The 12,641-nt window shown below is 31.0% G+C and overlaps 2 protein-coding genes across 2 annotated transcripts in view; both read left to right on the top strand.

Moving 5' to 3' along the window:
- LOC139425903 (papilin-like) overlaps window positions 1-10,266 on the top strand; it is a 56,197-nt gene extending 45,931 nt beyond the window's left edge. The window contains exons 12-17 of the mRNA XM_071182254.1: window positions 189-451; window positions 1,822-1,945; window positions 3,118-3,368; window positions 7,617-7,740; window positions 8,174-8,369; window positions 9,965-10,266. Coding sequence (XP_071038355.1) covers window positions 189-451; window positions 1,822-1,945; window positions 3,118-3,368; window positions 7,617-7,740; window positions 8,174-8,369; window positions 9,965-10,174 — 1,168 coding nt within the window. The 3' untranslated portion in view covers window positions 10,175-10,266. The remainder of the gene's footprint in view (window positions 1-188; window positions 452-1,821; window positions 1,946-3,117; window positions 3,369-7,616; window positions 7,741-8,173; window positions 8,370-9,964) is intronic.
- The window catches only part of LOC107447945 (papilin), a gene marked incomplete in the record, with an annotated part of 216,134 nt that overhangs the window by 137,991 nt on the left and 65,502 nt on the right, over window positions 1-12,641 (top strand).

Below are 12,641 nucleotides of genomic sequence, written 5' to 3'. Positions count from 1 at the left end.
TCATGTGCTTTAGAAGAAGGAATGATTTTTTGGTAAGCCATAAAAAATATAATTTACATTTTTAAATTGTTTCCTAAATAACCAAAATGTGGGGAGGGGATAAATTGATTCATCACTGTCATAAAATTAAAGAACATAATTCGCTTAAAGCCTTTTTTTTTTTAAGAAAGAATTTTTTATTGTTTTAGTTGGTATGAAGGAGATTGGAGTCCTTGTAGCCATTCCTGTGCTAATGGAACCCAGTTCCGCTTCGTTTTCTGTCAACAAACTGAGGAAAGAATATCTGTACCTGAAGAGGAGTGTTACTTACCAAAACCACCGAATAAGAGAGAATGTAATGTCGAGATCAACTGCAACAATTCAATAGCTGCTACAACAAAAATATCCTTTCCTGTTTTCTACAACTGGACATTAGGGGATTTTGGCGAATGCTCTCAGCCATGTGGTGGAGGTATGAAATTTCCCAACATGAATTTGTTGCTTGTCAGAAATTTTTTTAATTAAATTTTAAAAAATTAAGTGATTTAATTTAAATTTAAAAATTTTAAGGATATAACAAATAATATGAATCAATATTAGAAAGTAAGTGAAAGAAAAAATTTATTTAAATAATTTATGTGGGCAAATAAAAAATACAAAATAACACTAATCTAAAATTATAATTATAATGATATTGAAATTGGTCATTCTGAATAGGTATAATTTGTTTTCTATCAAATAATTCAAATGTAATAAATACGAATTTGGAAAACAAATGTTAGAATTGTGTACCATGTAAATAAATATAAATTACATAAACTATATAAAAAAACATAATATTCACAAAATTCTATATGATGATTAGATTTTCAGATGCTCAAGATGATTATTAATTAGTTCTTTTACCTTAAGAGTGCTTTTAATCAGTTTAAATATGTACCAAAAATAAAAATTTTGTACTTAATGCTTAGATATGCTAAAGTAGGCAAAATAATCCCTACAACAGAAAAAAACTAAAATCTCAAAACGTGCCTTAAATAATATTAAAATGCGTCCTGTAAAACATGCAATAGCTATAACAAGAAAACTTAGCTAATTTTATGAAATTAGAATTTAAGTGGAATGAGGAATTCATATTGAGGCATTATTTACGAGGCATTTATTAACACAAAATTAAATTTTGCTTCTTTTTTCAGACGTCGATAAATATTTCTGATTAAATTATTGCTGTTTAAGCAAATGTAACAAATACGAACACTTTAAATTGATGTTACAAATATATACCCCGAAAACAAATGTAACAAATTCAAACTTTGGAAACTAATATTATAAATGTGTACCAAATAAGCAAAAGTAACCAATACTTTTTTTATAAATATTAGAAAAGTATAATTCATATCAGCACGTTTTCAGCACGATCAAATTGAAGACTGCAGAGTTATCATTTTTGTCTTGAAAACGACAAGTGATATGAAGAGAAAGTGATTTATCATGTTTTAGTACAAATAGACACCTTGTGAATATTGGAGCCAAAAAATTTGACTTGTTAGCTAAGAATTCCCTACTTTATTACGTGACAAAACAATCTGGGGAGCGGAAAATCCTACTAGTTATCACAAGATCCAAATATTTTCTTAACCTTTGTTCATCGAAAATAAAGTTATCTTGCTGTAACGGTCTAAAAATGTAAGTATCATCAACATCCGTACTGTAACAATCACTGTACTTAAAAATATACGCCATAAATTTGTCAATCCTTAGTGGCTAAATGTTGCTATTTTCCACACTTATAATTTAGGTCAAACGGGTATTTGACAACTTATATAAATTATTTATTTTAAGGTGTGCAATACAGAACAGTGAGTTGTATAGACAGCGCAGGAAATGCCGTAGAAGATAATTTGTGTGATCCGACATTAAGACCATCTGTCAATGGCTCTTGCAACACACAACCTTGCCAGAACAGGTCAGTGCCTCTTCTTTTTCGAATTATTTTCTTTTAATTCAATGCTTAATATTAAATTAACTATATATGTCGTTTTTAACTGTTGTTAAAAACGACATTTTTATTGCTAAGGGATTTTATTACCAATTGTTTTTATTTATTACATATGAATTTAATTTACCAATTTTTAAGTAAACAAGCTGCAATAATGTATAACTTTATTAATTTATGAGATTTAGTATTGGTTGAACAAGAATGAATGATCAAAACACACTCGAAAGAGTAATTACAACACCAAAAAAGGTTGATGGTTAGTGTTTGGTGTGAACCTAGGATCTCTTATTAATGTGATGACAAAACTACTGCATGAAATATGGAAATGAATAAATCCATAACTATCCAAACTAATAAAAACTTGATGAAGTAAACAAGTTAGAAAAACTTTCTCCCATGTTCTTATTAATTAGTGGCTAGTATATGATAATCGAAATTATTCTTCGAATGCTAAGTGTAGCTTTTTAATTTAAAACATTGTCAGGATTTCACGAGGAATAAAGAGCAATTCTTACGTAAACCGAAATGTATGTGTTTGGAAGATGGAATGTTTTCCCCCATTTGTTTGGATAACTGTAAAAAAAATTATTTACTTTTATATTTTATTTAATATCCGGCTTTAAACAGCTGACCAGATTCTGAGTTTACGACTATCAGTGTTCAATATAGCCTTTTAATTTTGAATCCGACCCAGAAGATAAAGAAACTTCTGGATCAAGCATTGAGACTAACTAATCTTCATGAAGAGCTGTTTTGATGTTACTTACCCACTATTTAATTTACTTATGGGGAGAAAACCTTGAATTTTTTGCCCTAAAACAAGATGTTTCTAGCCCTTGATCCGTCTGCAAAGTTGGATTAGTTTACGTCAGCACTGTGATCAACGCGAGCCTGAAGTAGAATTCGTATTAATCACCTACAGCTGGAAATCAAAACTGGGTCCACCTCCATTGAGAATTGAACGCTTTATCCCCTGAGCCACAGCTGCTTGATTTACTTTTATCAACTACGATTGCCCAAAAATGGGTGAGGAGGTTAATTGATTAGTTACTCTCATAAACTTAAAAACCATAATTCTTTTAAAGCCCTGTTTTTTTTAACGATGCAATTGATATTACTTTTTTTTTATTATTTTATAGCTGGCATGCTGGAAAATGGAGAACTTGTGTTGGTGGTACCCAGTTACGACTCGTTTTCTGTAAACATTCTAAGGAAGGACAATTTGTACCTGAGAAGGAGTGTTACTCACCCAAACCACCATTTAAGAGAGAATGTAATGTCGAGATGAACCGCAACAATACAATAGCTGCTACAACAAAAGTACCCTTTACTGTTTCCTACAACTGGACATTAGGAGATTTTGGCGAATGTTCACAGCCATGTGGTGGAGGTAAGAAATTTTCGGACATACAGCGTTTGGCACAATTATTTGTTGTTTATTAAAAAAAATGTTATTAAATAATTTAAAGTGATAATTTCAATGAAATGTTAAATAATCCGAAAGTGATACAACAAAGTGTCAGTGATATAACAATTGATATTTATCAATATGAAAAAAAATTGTGGAAGAAAATTTTTTTAAGTGATTTTTATGAGAAAATACAAGATAATATTAATCAAAAATTATAATTAATAATAATTAATAGAAAAATTTAAGTTGGTCCCTCTATTTGAATACAGTAATTTTTCTCTATGAAATAATTAAAGTTTGAACAAATATATAATAATTTGGTAAAAAAAAATTTACAAATAAGCACCATGTAGATAAATGCAACCTATATATATACTATTTAAATAAACGTAATATCCACGAAATAAAACTATAATTTTAATTATAATTTCAGGTTTAATTTTGAGATTCTTCCAGAAAATAATACTTTGTTTATCCTTCTATGTCAAGTCTATGAGAAAATGTTTATTTTGTTCAATTTCAATAAGTTTTGGTTCTCTTCCAATCAGAGAATGTTATCCGTATGTTATAACTCTTTAATGAAGTTTTATATTAGGAACTCTAACAATGATGAGTATTGTTAATAAGCTGCGTTATCTATCGATGTTATAAAAAACATTAATGCATTCTATTTCAATGATGGGTTACTTTAATGACTATGACTAGTGAGCGAATACAAAGATGTTTTATTTACAGATGATAAAAAGCGCAAATGAAGTTCAAATGTATCATATAGGCACTTGTACAAACACTGATACTTTCACCTAACTTTCACTAGTTGTCTTATGATATCACAACTCTAACTAATATGATCTCCTCCCAAAAGCACATATTAAGGCCATATCACACATAGGGAAATCTCGTTCAATTCAACCATCAACGCAACCCCAACTTCAACTTTCTGTTCAACTACTACCTGAAACAGTTGAACTATGGTTGCCATGCGGTTGAAAAGAGTTGATCATTGATAAACGAGTGATTTCTTTCTTTTTAGGCGATTTAGCGCTTTATACATAGACGGATAAAAATTTTCATCGAAAGACTCAGCGCGTGTGGTAATTAAATTTAATTTAATCGACGGCAATGGATCCTTCCTCAGCAATTTCAAGTTTGATCATTTACAGTTTGGTAAAGAAAAAAAAAGNACTTTTATGTACTTGCAAAATTTACTTCAGATTGGCGAATTTGGCGTTGAAAATCATACTTTTAATTCACGGTTAAAAACATAACACATTTATAACATAAACTTCTTTAATGGATAGAAACAGATTTATACTTCTTATAAAATAACTTTAAAATCAATACTCAATTAAAAACTCACCTGAATTAATATATAACAAATTAGATACGCTGCTTCGTTACATAAACTTTGCCGCCATATTGTTTTGACTTGTGCTATCCCATAACCCCATGCGGTTGCTGCCACCTGATTGGTTGAATTGTGAAGTTGCTTCAACTCTTTCGAAGAGATGTGAAAGACTTGAACAGCAGTTGATCCAACTCGGATAAGTATAGCACACCTATGTTTTCGGACGGGGTTGTCTTCAGAGTTGAAGTTGGGGTTGAGTTGAAGGTTGAATTGAATGAATTTTCGCTATGTGTGATATGGCCTTAAGTCTCACGACTACAGCTTCAACCAATTATTGTGGAAACAGTCCCATGCATTATTATAACTCCATAGGGTAGTTTATAACTCACTATGTAAAATTCATGTTATTATTTAAACTAATACTCCCATACGCACGGAGACCTTTGTACAAATATATTGCTTAATAGCATTAAACAACAAAATTAAATGAAATTTCTTTTAGAATTGGCAACAAGAACCTTAACACTATACGCTAATTGTTTACCTTAACACCAAAAGTTGTGGTAATGTTCGTAAAAATTTATTACAGTGTAGCTTCAGATTCTTACCAGTGGACTAATATTCAAATGTCTTTCTTAAGCTTGTTTGTCAATAAATAAATAACGTGTTCGACAAAAATTGGCACTTACTACTCTGCAAAAAATGTTAGTGCCTCTTAATACTAAAAATGGTGGCAACTATAAAACAAAATCGTTTGCACAGTAGTTTCAATTACTGACCAATTAAAAAACCATAGACTAATATTTAAATATCCTTACTTTTGTTAGTCAATAAATAAATAAGTTCGACCAAGATTGGCACTTACTACTCAGTAAAAAAAAAATTCTGTTCTTCTTAACACCAGAAAAATGACAACTATTCTATATGAAAAGTGGTGTAATTGAATACCATATGTAATTCCTTCCCCATTTGTTATAGTAAAATACCTAGAATGTTCTTTTTCTCTGTTTTTGGTGTTAAGTAGCTGTTCCCCATTTTTGTGTTCATTAACACAAAAATTTAAGATTACAAGATATGATATACCTACGAATTTACACAATTTTTTCAATGCAATTTAATGTAAAAACATTTAGTTTAGTGTGCACATACATAAATTCTTAAAATAAGTGTAAGTTAAGCAGACGTATAGCACAGAAATAATATTGAGACGAATTCGAGTTCGGCTTAATAGAAGCTGATATAAATTAAATATTATAAAATTGTTTAAAACAGGTAACAGATATGCAGGGACAGTGCTAAGCATTCGTCACCTCACCAAAGGTGATAAAATCGTAAATTTGGCGAATAAAATTGTGTTATGGATAAAGTATTGGAGAATTATTTTTCCTCTGGAAAGAAATTAAACTTACGTCAAAATGATTTTTTTAAACAAATTCAGTATTTCTATTCGATTACAGTAATTTTCCGTTGATTCGCCGCATAAACCAATAAGAATTGGTTCTAAATAATATAAGCCTGAAACAAACTACAATAAAACTTTCTATGAGAAAAGAATTAATCTTAAGAAATTGTTAAGATTTGTATATAGCGACGACTTTGGAAAATTGGCGAATACTTTTAATATTTGGCTAATTTACTGGCTATTAATTAGAAAATCTTAGCGCGGGCCCTTGATATTTCTCTATATAACATAAAATCATAATGGTCTGACACCGTTTTCTATTGTCGGAGCATTTTTATTGGCCGGAAAATCACGTGGTAGGATTCAGTTTTCCCTCATTCATTTCCGTATTGTTTTGGTTGTCATCAGCATAAAATTAACAACAGTCGTAAAGGTATTGTTTACTTTAAATATTTTTGTATCCCTAATTTAAACTTATTTTCCTGTACTGCTATTATTAGCGAGAATATTAAATTATGGTTGTGAACTCATCAAATTTGTTTGAACAATATAATGTGCAAAAATATAAATGTTATTTTAAAAAATGATTACTTGGAAAAATCACTTCCGTTCACCAAGAGATCTAAATGTTTATAATACTAATAGATAGTAATATTTGGACGTAGGAAGTAGAGGCACAAGAGTAAGTATTCCTTTTAGTACATATATGTTAAGTGAATAATTTTAACTTTAGTAGAAAAACTGTTTTCTGTTCGAGGGGTTGGTGAGCGGTAGCGAACAGGGGGCAAAGCCCCCTAGTAAAACATAAAATATTATCATTCTTATTACAAAACTAAAAATATAAATAAATTTTATAATGGCAAATTTTTGTTTCTGCAGATGTATAACAGTATGCAAAATAGCAACAAACTCAGGTCATTCTGTGCTGTGTTGTAAACTATCTTATATCAAAAATACGCCATAATTAGTGTTTTCAGACGCCATCACGAATTGTGTATACACGTGTGTGTTTGCTATTTAGATTTAACAGCTCCCACCAAAATGTATATGAGCGCTCGATTTGACGTTAATTTAAAATGTTATCTCACATCTTTCTTTGCTAAAAATTCGGAATGCCATGCACTTTTTACAGTGTACCTTTTCACAAAACCATTTTTTTGTAAATTTTTCGCGTTTAATTTCGCAGAAAGTTTGTCCAATAATGACAATAATTTTGCTTTACGTTGCTTATAACTTGTTTGTTTATAAGCTGGTTTTTTTCAAATATCTAATATGTATTTATCATATGAATTGAAAATTGTGAGAAATAAGAAATATGTTACCGTTATTTCTTTAAGTTCTTCAATCAACAATATTATATTGGTTGTTGTTTGAATAAAATAGGATTGAAATAAAGATGTCCTAGCCACAGGCTAAACTATATCACTTGACATTAGTAACCAGTATTTCATAACTTGCATAAATTCTTTATTTTAAGGAGTGCAGAACAGATCAGTGAGTTGTATTAACAGTGCAAGAAATGTCGTTGAAAATAATTTGTGTGATCCAGCACTAAGACCATCTGTAAATGGCTCTTGCAACACACAACCTTGCTCTCACAGGTCAGTGTTTTATTGTTTTTTGTTTTACAACTTATTTTATTCTTAACTTACAACTTAATTACTGGTCATTCTAAAAAGCTTTAAAAGTTTAAACTTAATGGAACAGCTTTTTCTTCATTTAATGCCGAATCTTTTTCTTATTTCAAAGTAATATGATATAGTAAATTTCTCTAGCAAATTTTTTCTTTTTTTTGGTTTTATATTTCGAGTTGGATGCATCATTTTTCTTTTCTTCTCTTTTTCTTTTCTTCTCCCTTTTAGCAAGTTATTTAGATTAGAGAATGAGAACAATTTCTCGCTCTTTCCTGTCAACCCCATGAAATGACTTTTAAGACCTGGAATAACTTCTCTAAACGCAAAAGTCGTAATTCGTGTTAAACTTTGTTTTTTAACGCGTGAAATTGATTTTATTGAATTTTTTTTACTGTTTCAGCTGGAAAATAGAAGAATGGGGTCCTTGTAGCAATTCTTGTGGAGGTGGCTACCAGCATCGTCTCGTCTACTGTCGACACACTAACGAAGGACACTTTGTGCCTGATGAGGAGTGTCATTCACGAAAACCACCACTCAAGAGAGAATGTAATGTCGATATTAAATGCCCTGAGTGGACCTTTACACACTGGTCAAAGGTAACTTAATCAAATTTCCGTGAACTCGATGATGAGCGTAATACATTATAATTTTTAAACGTTTTCGTACTATGTATACGATTTATAAATTCGTGATGTTTTCTATATTTGCTTCGTTTATGTTCTGTTCGATATTTTCTTTACAGTATTTTGATATTTCAAACGTTTAATTTATTATTTAATTGATGACTTTCCCTTAAAATGACTACTGTTTGCTTTTAAACTGTTGTTTTTTAACTTTATTTCTTTGAACAGATGTTTGTCTCATTGATTTGGCTGAGAAATTTTCGGCTGATTTGCCTTTTCAACTGAAGCAATTCGAGTCAGTTTTTGTGTTCATCATTTGTGAAAAAACACAATATTACTATCATAGATCATTTCATTACATAATGCGTTTTGAATTTTATTAATAAAGTAAGAACTGGAGTTAAATATTTTTAGCTTTTATCACGTTGTAAATCATCTGTTAATTATCTTTGGTAGCAGATTTGCATTAAATATTTCATATAAATGCTTTAATACAGTTAATTTTGTTCTGATTCACCTTTATAATTCTTGTTCTTAAATAATTGTGCTTTTAATGAAAAAAGCATGCAATTTTGGGTACTTATATTTTATAGGTGAAAGTTTGATTTTGGACATTAGACTGTCTCAAACATTCTTTATTTCAATAATAGCGGACTTTAACGTGAAGGCCGTTAATACTTTATGTGTCAATTTTTAATTGTAATTTCATAACATGAATAATGTATTATAAGTAGTTTTACGTGAAATAATAAGACTGTCATTATTACCATTATTATACATTTACTTAATAGTCACCGTCAGCATCAAGCTAGACCCTCTTCACAAAGATATTGTTTTTCTGCTTTATCCCAAACAATGCTTTCTTTACTTTTTAGAAGACTTGCGATGCTATCCATAAATTAAATTGAATGTCTGTTTCAATCACAGATCCCAAAAAGTACATGCTGTGTCGAATGATAGGCTTTAAAAAAGATAAAGTGGTAAAGTACATATGTTTATCTTGAGTCACGGCGGCTCAGGAGGTAGAAATCTCGCCTCCCAATCAGGCAACCCGGGTTTGAATTCCAGCAATGGCTTGGTGATAAAAATTTCGCATCCGGCTCGCATCGCCCGGATACTCAGGGACCGGATACTACTCAGTCATATTATGGTAGTAGTCGTAGTGGTTCCAGTCCCTTTGCCGTCTGGCTAACCATAGAAGGTGTTTTCGCTGTTTTACTTTCCATGTAACGCAAATGCATGTTAGTTCCATCAAAAAAGACTTCACGAAGGCAAAATTTCTCCCGATACTTGTTCTAGAGTTCCCTTGTTTTCAGGATTTGGCTCAAAATTACGCATAGTTGAACATAGACAGTCGTTAACTCACAATTGTATCCAATGTTCAACGAGAGTTATAAAATAAAAAATTGTATCTTCATAAATTACATAAATTCATAAACGGCAATGTAAAACAGACACTTTCAAAAGTAAAGAAATACAAACTTTTTATTCATGTACCGTGAGTAATATTGCCTTCTAATTATACTCAGTTTTTAATATTTACTTGGTTTTTCCATCTTATACTCTAGTGTTCTGGTAAGTGCGGAATTGGTGTGCAGAGCCGCAACGTATTTTGTGGAGCTTGGAAAAATAATACAGTTATAAAAGTGGATGAAGTTAAGTGTGATGCGTCTAAAAAGTTTACGAACAGGCAAAATTGCTCGTTAGAAGCTTGTAAGGGTTCGTGGCTTGTTTCAGCTTGGGGCAGGGTATGTATTTCACCTTGGAACTTTAATTAGATTAGACCTGGAATCAGATAAATATTCAATCTCAAATACATACGTAGATTGTGATTTCTGGTTTAATAATAAACATTTCGCAAATAAGAGAAGTATTTTTTTTTCATTTGACAATGTGATTATTTACAAATTATTATTTTTCAAAGTATTTTTCAGCTTTGTGGCTTAATGCAAGAATATTCGATGACATTATTTATCGAAAAGTTTGACAATCTAGCAAAAAAGTTGATCAGGAACTGTCAAAGTCTAATGTTAAAGGAAATTGCTTCCACTTCATGCCATACAAACACAAAACACACACAAAATACATTATTGCTTCAACATAGTTAAGACATTTAAATACGTCATTTACTTTCCAATATTTTAAACTTCGACGTTAGTTTTATTTTTCATTAACGCTTAGTTAAACGGCAACTATGTCATAACTCCAGCTGTTACTTTTTAATAGAATATGGAAATGAAACATTCGAAATAAACTCCAAAAAATTTTGTTTATACTGAATGAAATGAAATTAAACTTTGGACACGATGCGCAAAGCTTTTGCAGTATTCTACATCGCCCTCGGTTTCATAAATTGATATAGATAATTCAAGTGCAATGATGAGTTAATTCATCATCGGTCAACAATGTTTGTGGACATGAAAAGAGTTAACTTGTGGCCGGTCAACAATATGTTAAGATACAAATATCGTATTGTTAAAAATAGTATTTAGTGTCTGCTACTGAAGTTGATTTCATAGATAAAGTTAACTTATGATGACAATTCAGTATACTAACGATTTTCTATTTTTCTCTTTTCATATATATATATATATATATATATATATAGTCAAACCCCGCTATAGTGAACCTTCAAGGGACCGACATTTTGGTTCACTATAACCGGGGGTTCACTATATCCGTTACGCATGCAATTTAACTAATGATTCTCAAACTCCTCCCTTTTATTAAACATCATTCAAATAAATGACTTAAAATATTATGTAGTAGTAAAAGATGTGTTATTTTTCATTACTTTCGTCTTGCGTGCAAAAAAAAATTAGTATTTTTTAGGTGATGAGCAATCATTAAAATCAGATATGAAAACACTTCCTGTCTCTCAGATAATTTTTCCTGAATTTCTGTTATTCCGCTATTTAAACTTGTCTAATCTGCCATTCGAGCACATAAAAGTTGCCTCTCAAAATCGTTTAGGAAATTCATGGACATTTGTCCAGATACTGGAAGATTGCGGCTTCTTCGAATGGTGAACCACTTCAGTAATGCTTCTTCAACATCCTAGTGATCCGCTTTTCTCAACTTTTTTCTGCCATCGAAATTTTTTTCATGAGCAGAAATAATTAATTGCCTATTTTTCCATTTGTTACAAACTACAGATTTGGATAGTTCATATTCCCTGCTGCTGTTGTTGTTGTTGTTAATTTACGTCGCACTAGAGCTGCACAATGGGCTATTAGCGACGGTCTGGGAAACATCCCGGAGGATGATCCGAAGACATGCCATCACAATTTTGATCCTCTGCGGAGGGGGTGGTCATATTCCCTGCAAATATCAACTTGATCGTATCCATTTTCAATTTTTCTGATTATGTAAATTATTTATCATCAATGGAGAACGTTTTACGTTTACTGGTCACCATAGTTAAATTTGAGACACTTATTTGCAGTTTTTTTAACTGAACTGAGAGCAAAGAGGAGTTGAAATGAGGACCTTATTAACACATATTAGTGTCCAACCTTTTGACCAATTATGAATAATTACTCATTCCCTCTGACAGAAAATGCATAATTGATCCCACTGACACCTTAAAGGTGCATCATCTGCCTGGGTTGGAAACATCTGCTTGGTTTGTTTAGGGATTGGAAAGTGAAATAAAAGAAGCAAACATGAAAAAATGCTTATCGCTACATTCCCCTCTATAGATGGTTTTAAAAACTGGTATATGTATTTATTTTGAAATAGAAATTTCAAACTTATTACAAAAAAAAAAAATGAAGAAAAAAATCAGTCGAAGGCAGAAAAAAGTTCATTATATCCAACATTTTTGGTTCACTATATCCACAAAAAATAACATTATACGTGCATAGCAAGGCACGGGACCGAACATTTCGTTCACTATATCCGGGAGTTCATTATAAACCGTGTTCACTATAGCGGGGTTTGACTATATATATATATCTTCTGTGCGTGTGTATTTTCTGTGTACCTTCGTACCTTCAGAAGGATTCGAGAATGGTTTAGATTCACAATTCGGTCCAATTTCAATTGTTTTTTTAATTAATTTTTTATTGAGTGGGAAAAATTCTACTTCTTAAAAGTTATACTTCTTATGCGACTTCCAACAAGAAAGCGTTAAACGTTTAACGCTACATTTTTATTGGCCGGGAAATCACGTGGTAGGATCCAGTTTTCCCTCATTCATTTCCATATTGTTTTGGTTCTCACTAGCATAAAAATAATAAAAGT

This window comes from Parasteatoda tepidariorum, chromosome 1 (assembly GCF_043381705.1).
Source record: "Parasteatoda tepidariorum isolate YZ-2023 chromosome 1, CAS_Ptep_4.0, whole genome shotgun sequence".
NCBI classification, from domain to species: Eukaryota; Metazoa; Arthropoda; class Arachnida; order Araneae; family Theridiidae; genus Parasteatoda; species Parasteatoda tepidariorum.
Note: the sequence above shows the minus strand (reverse complement) of the source record. Positions and strands in the feature narration are given on the sequence as shown.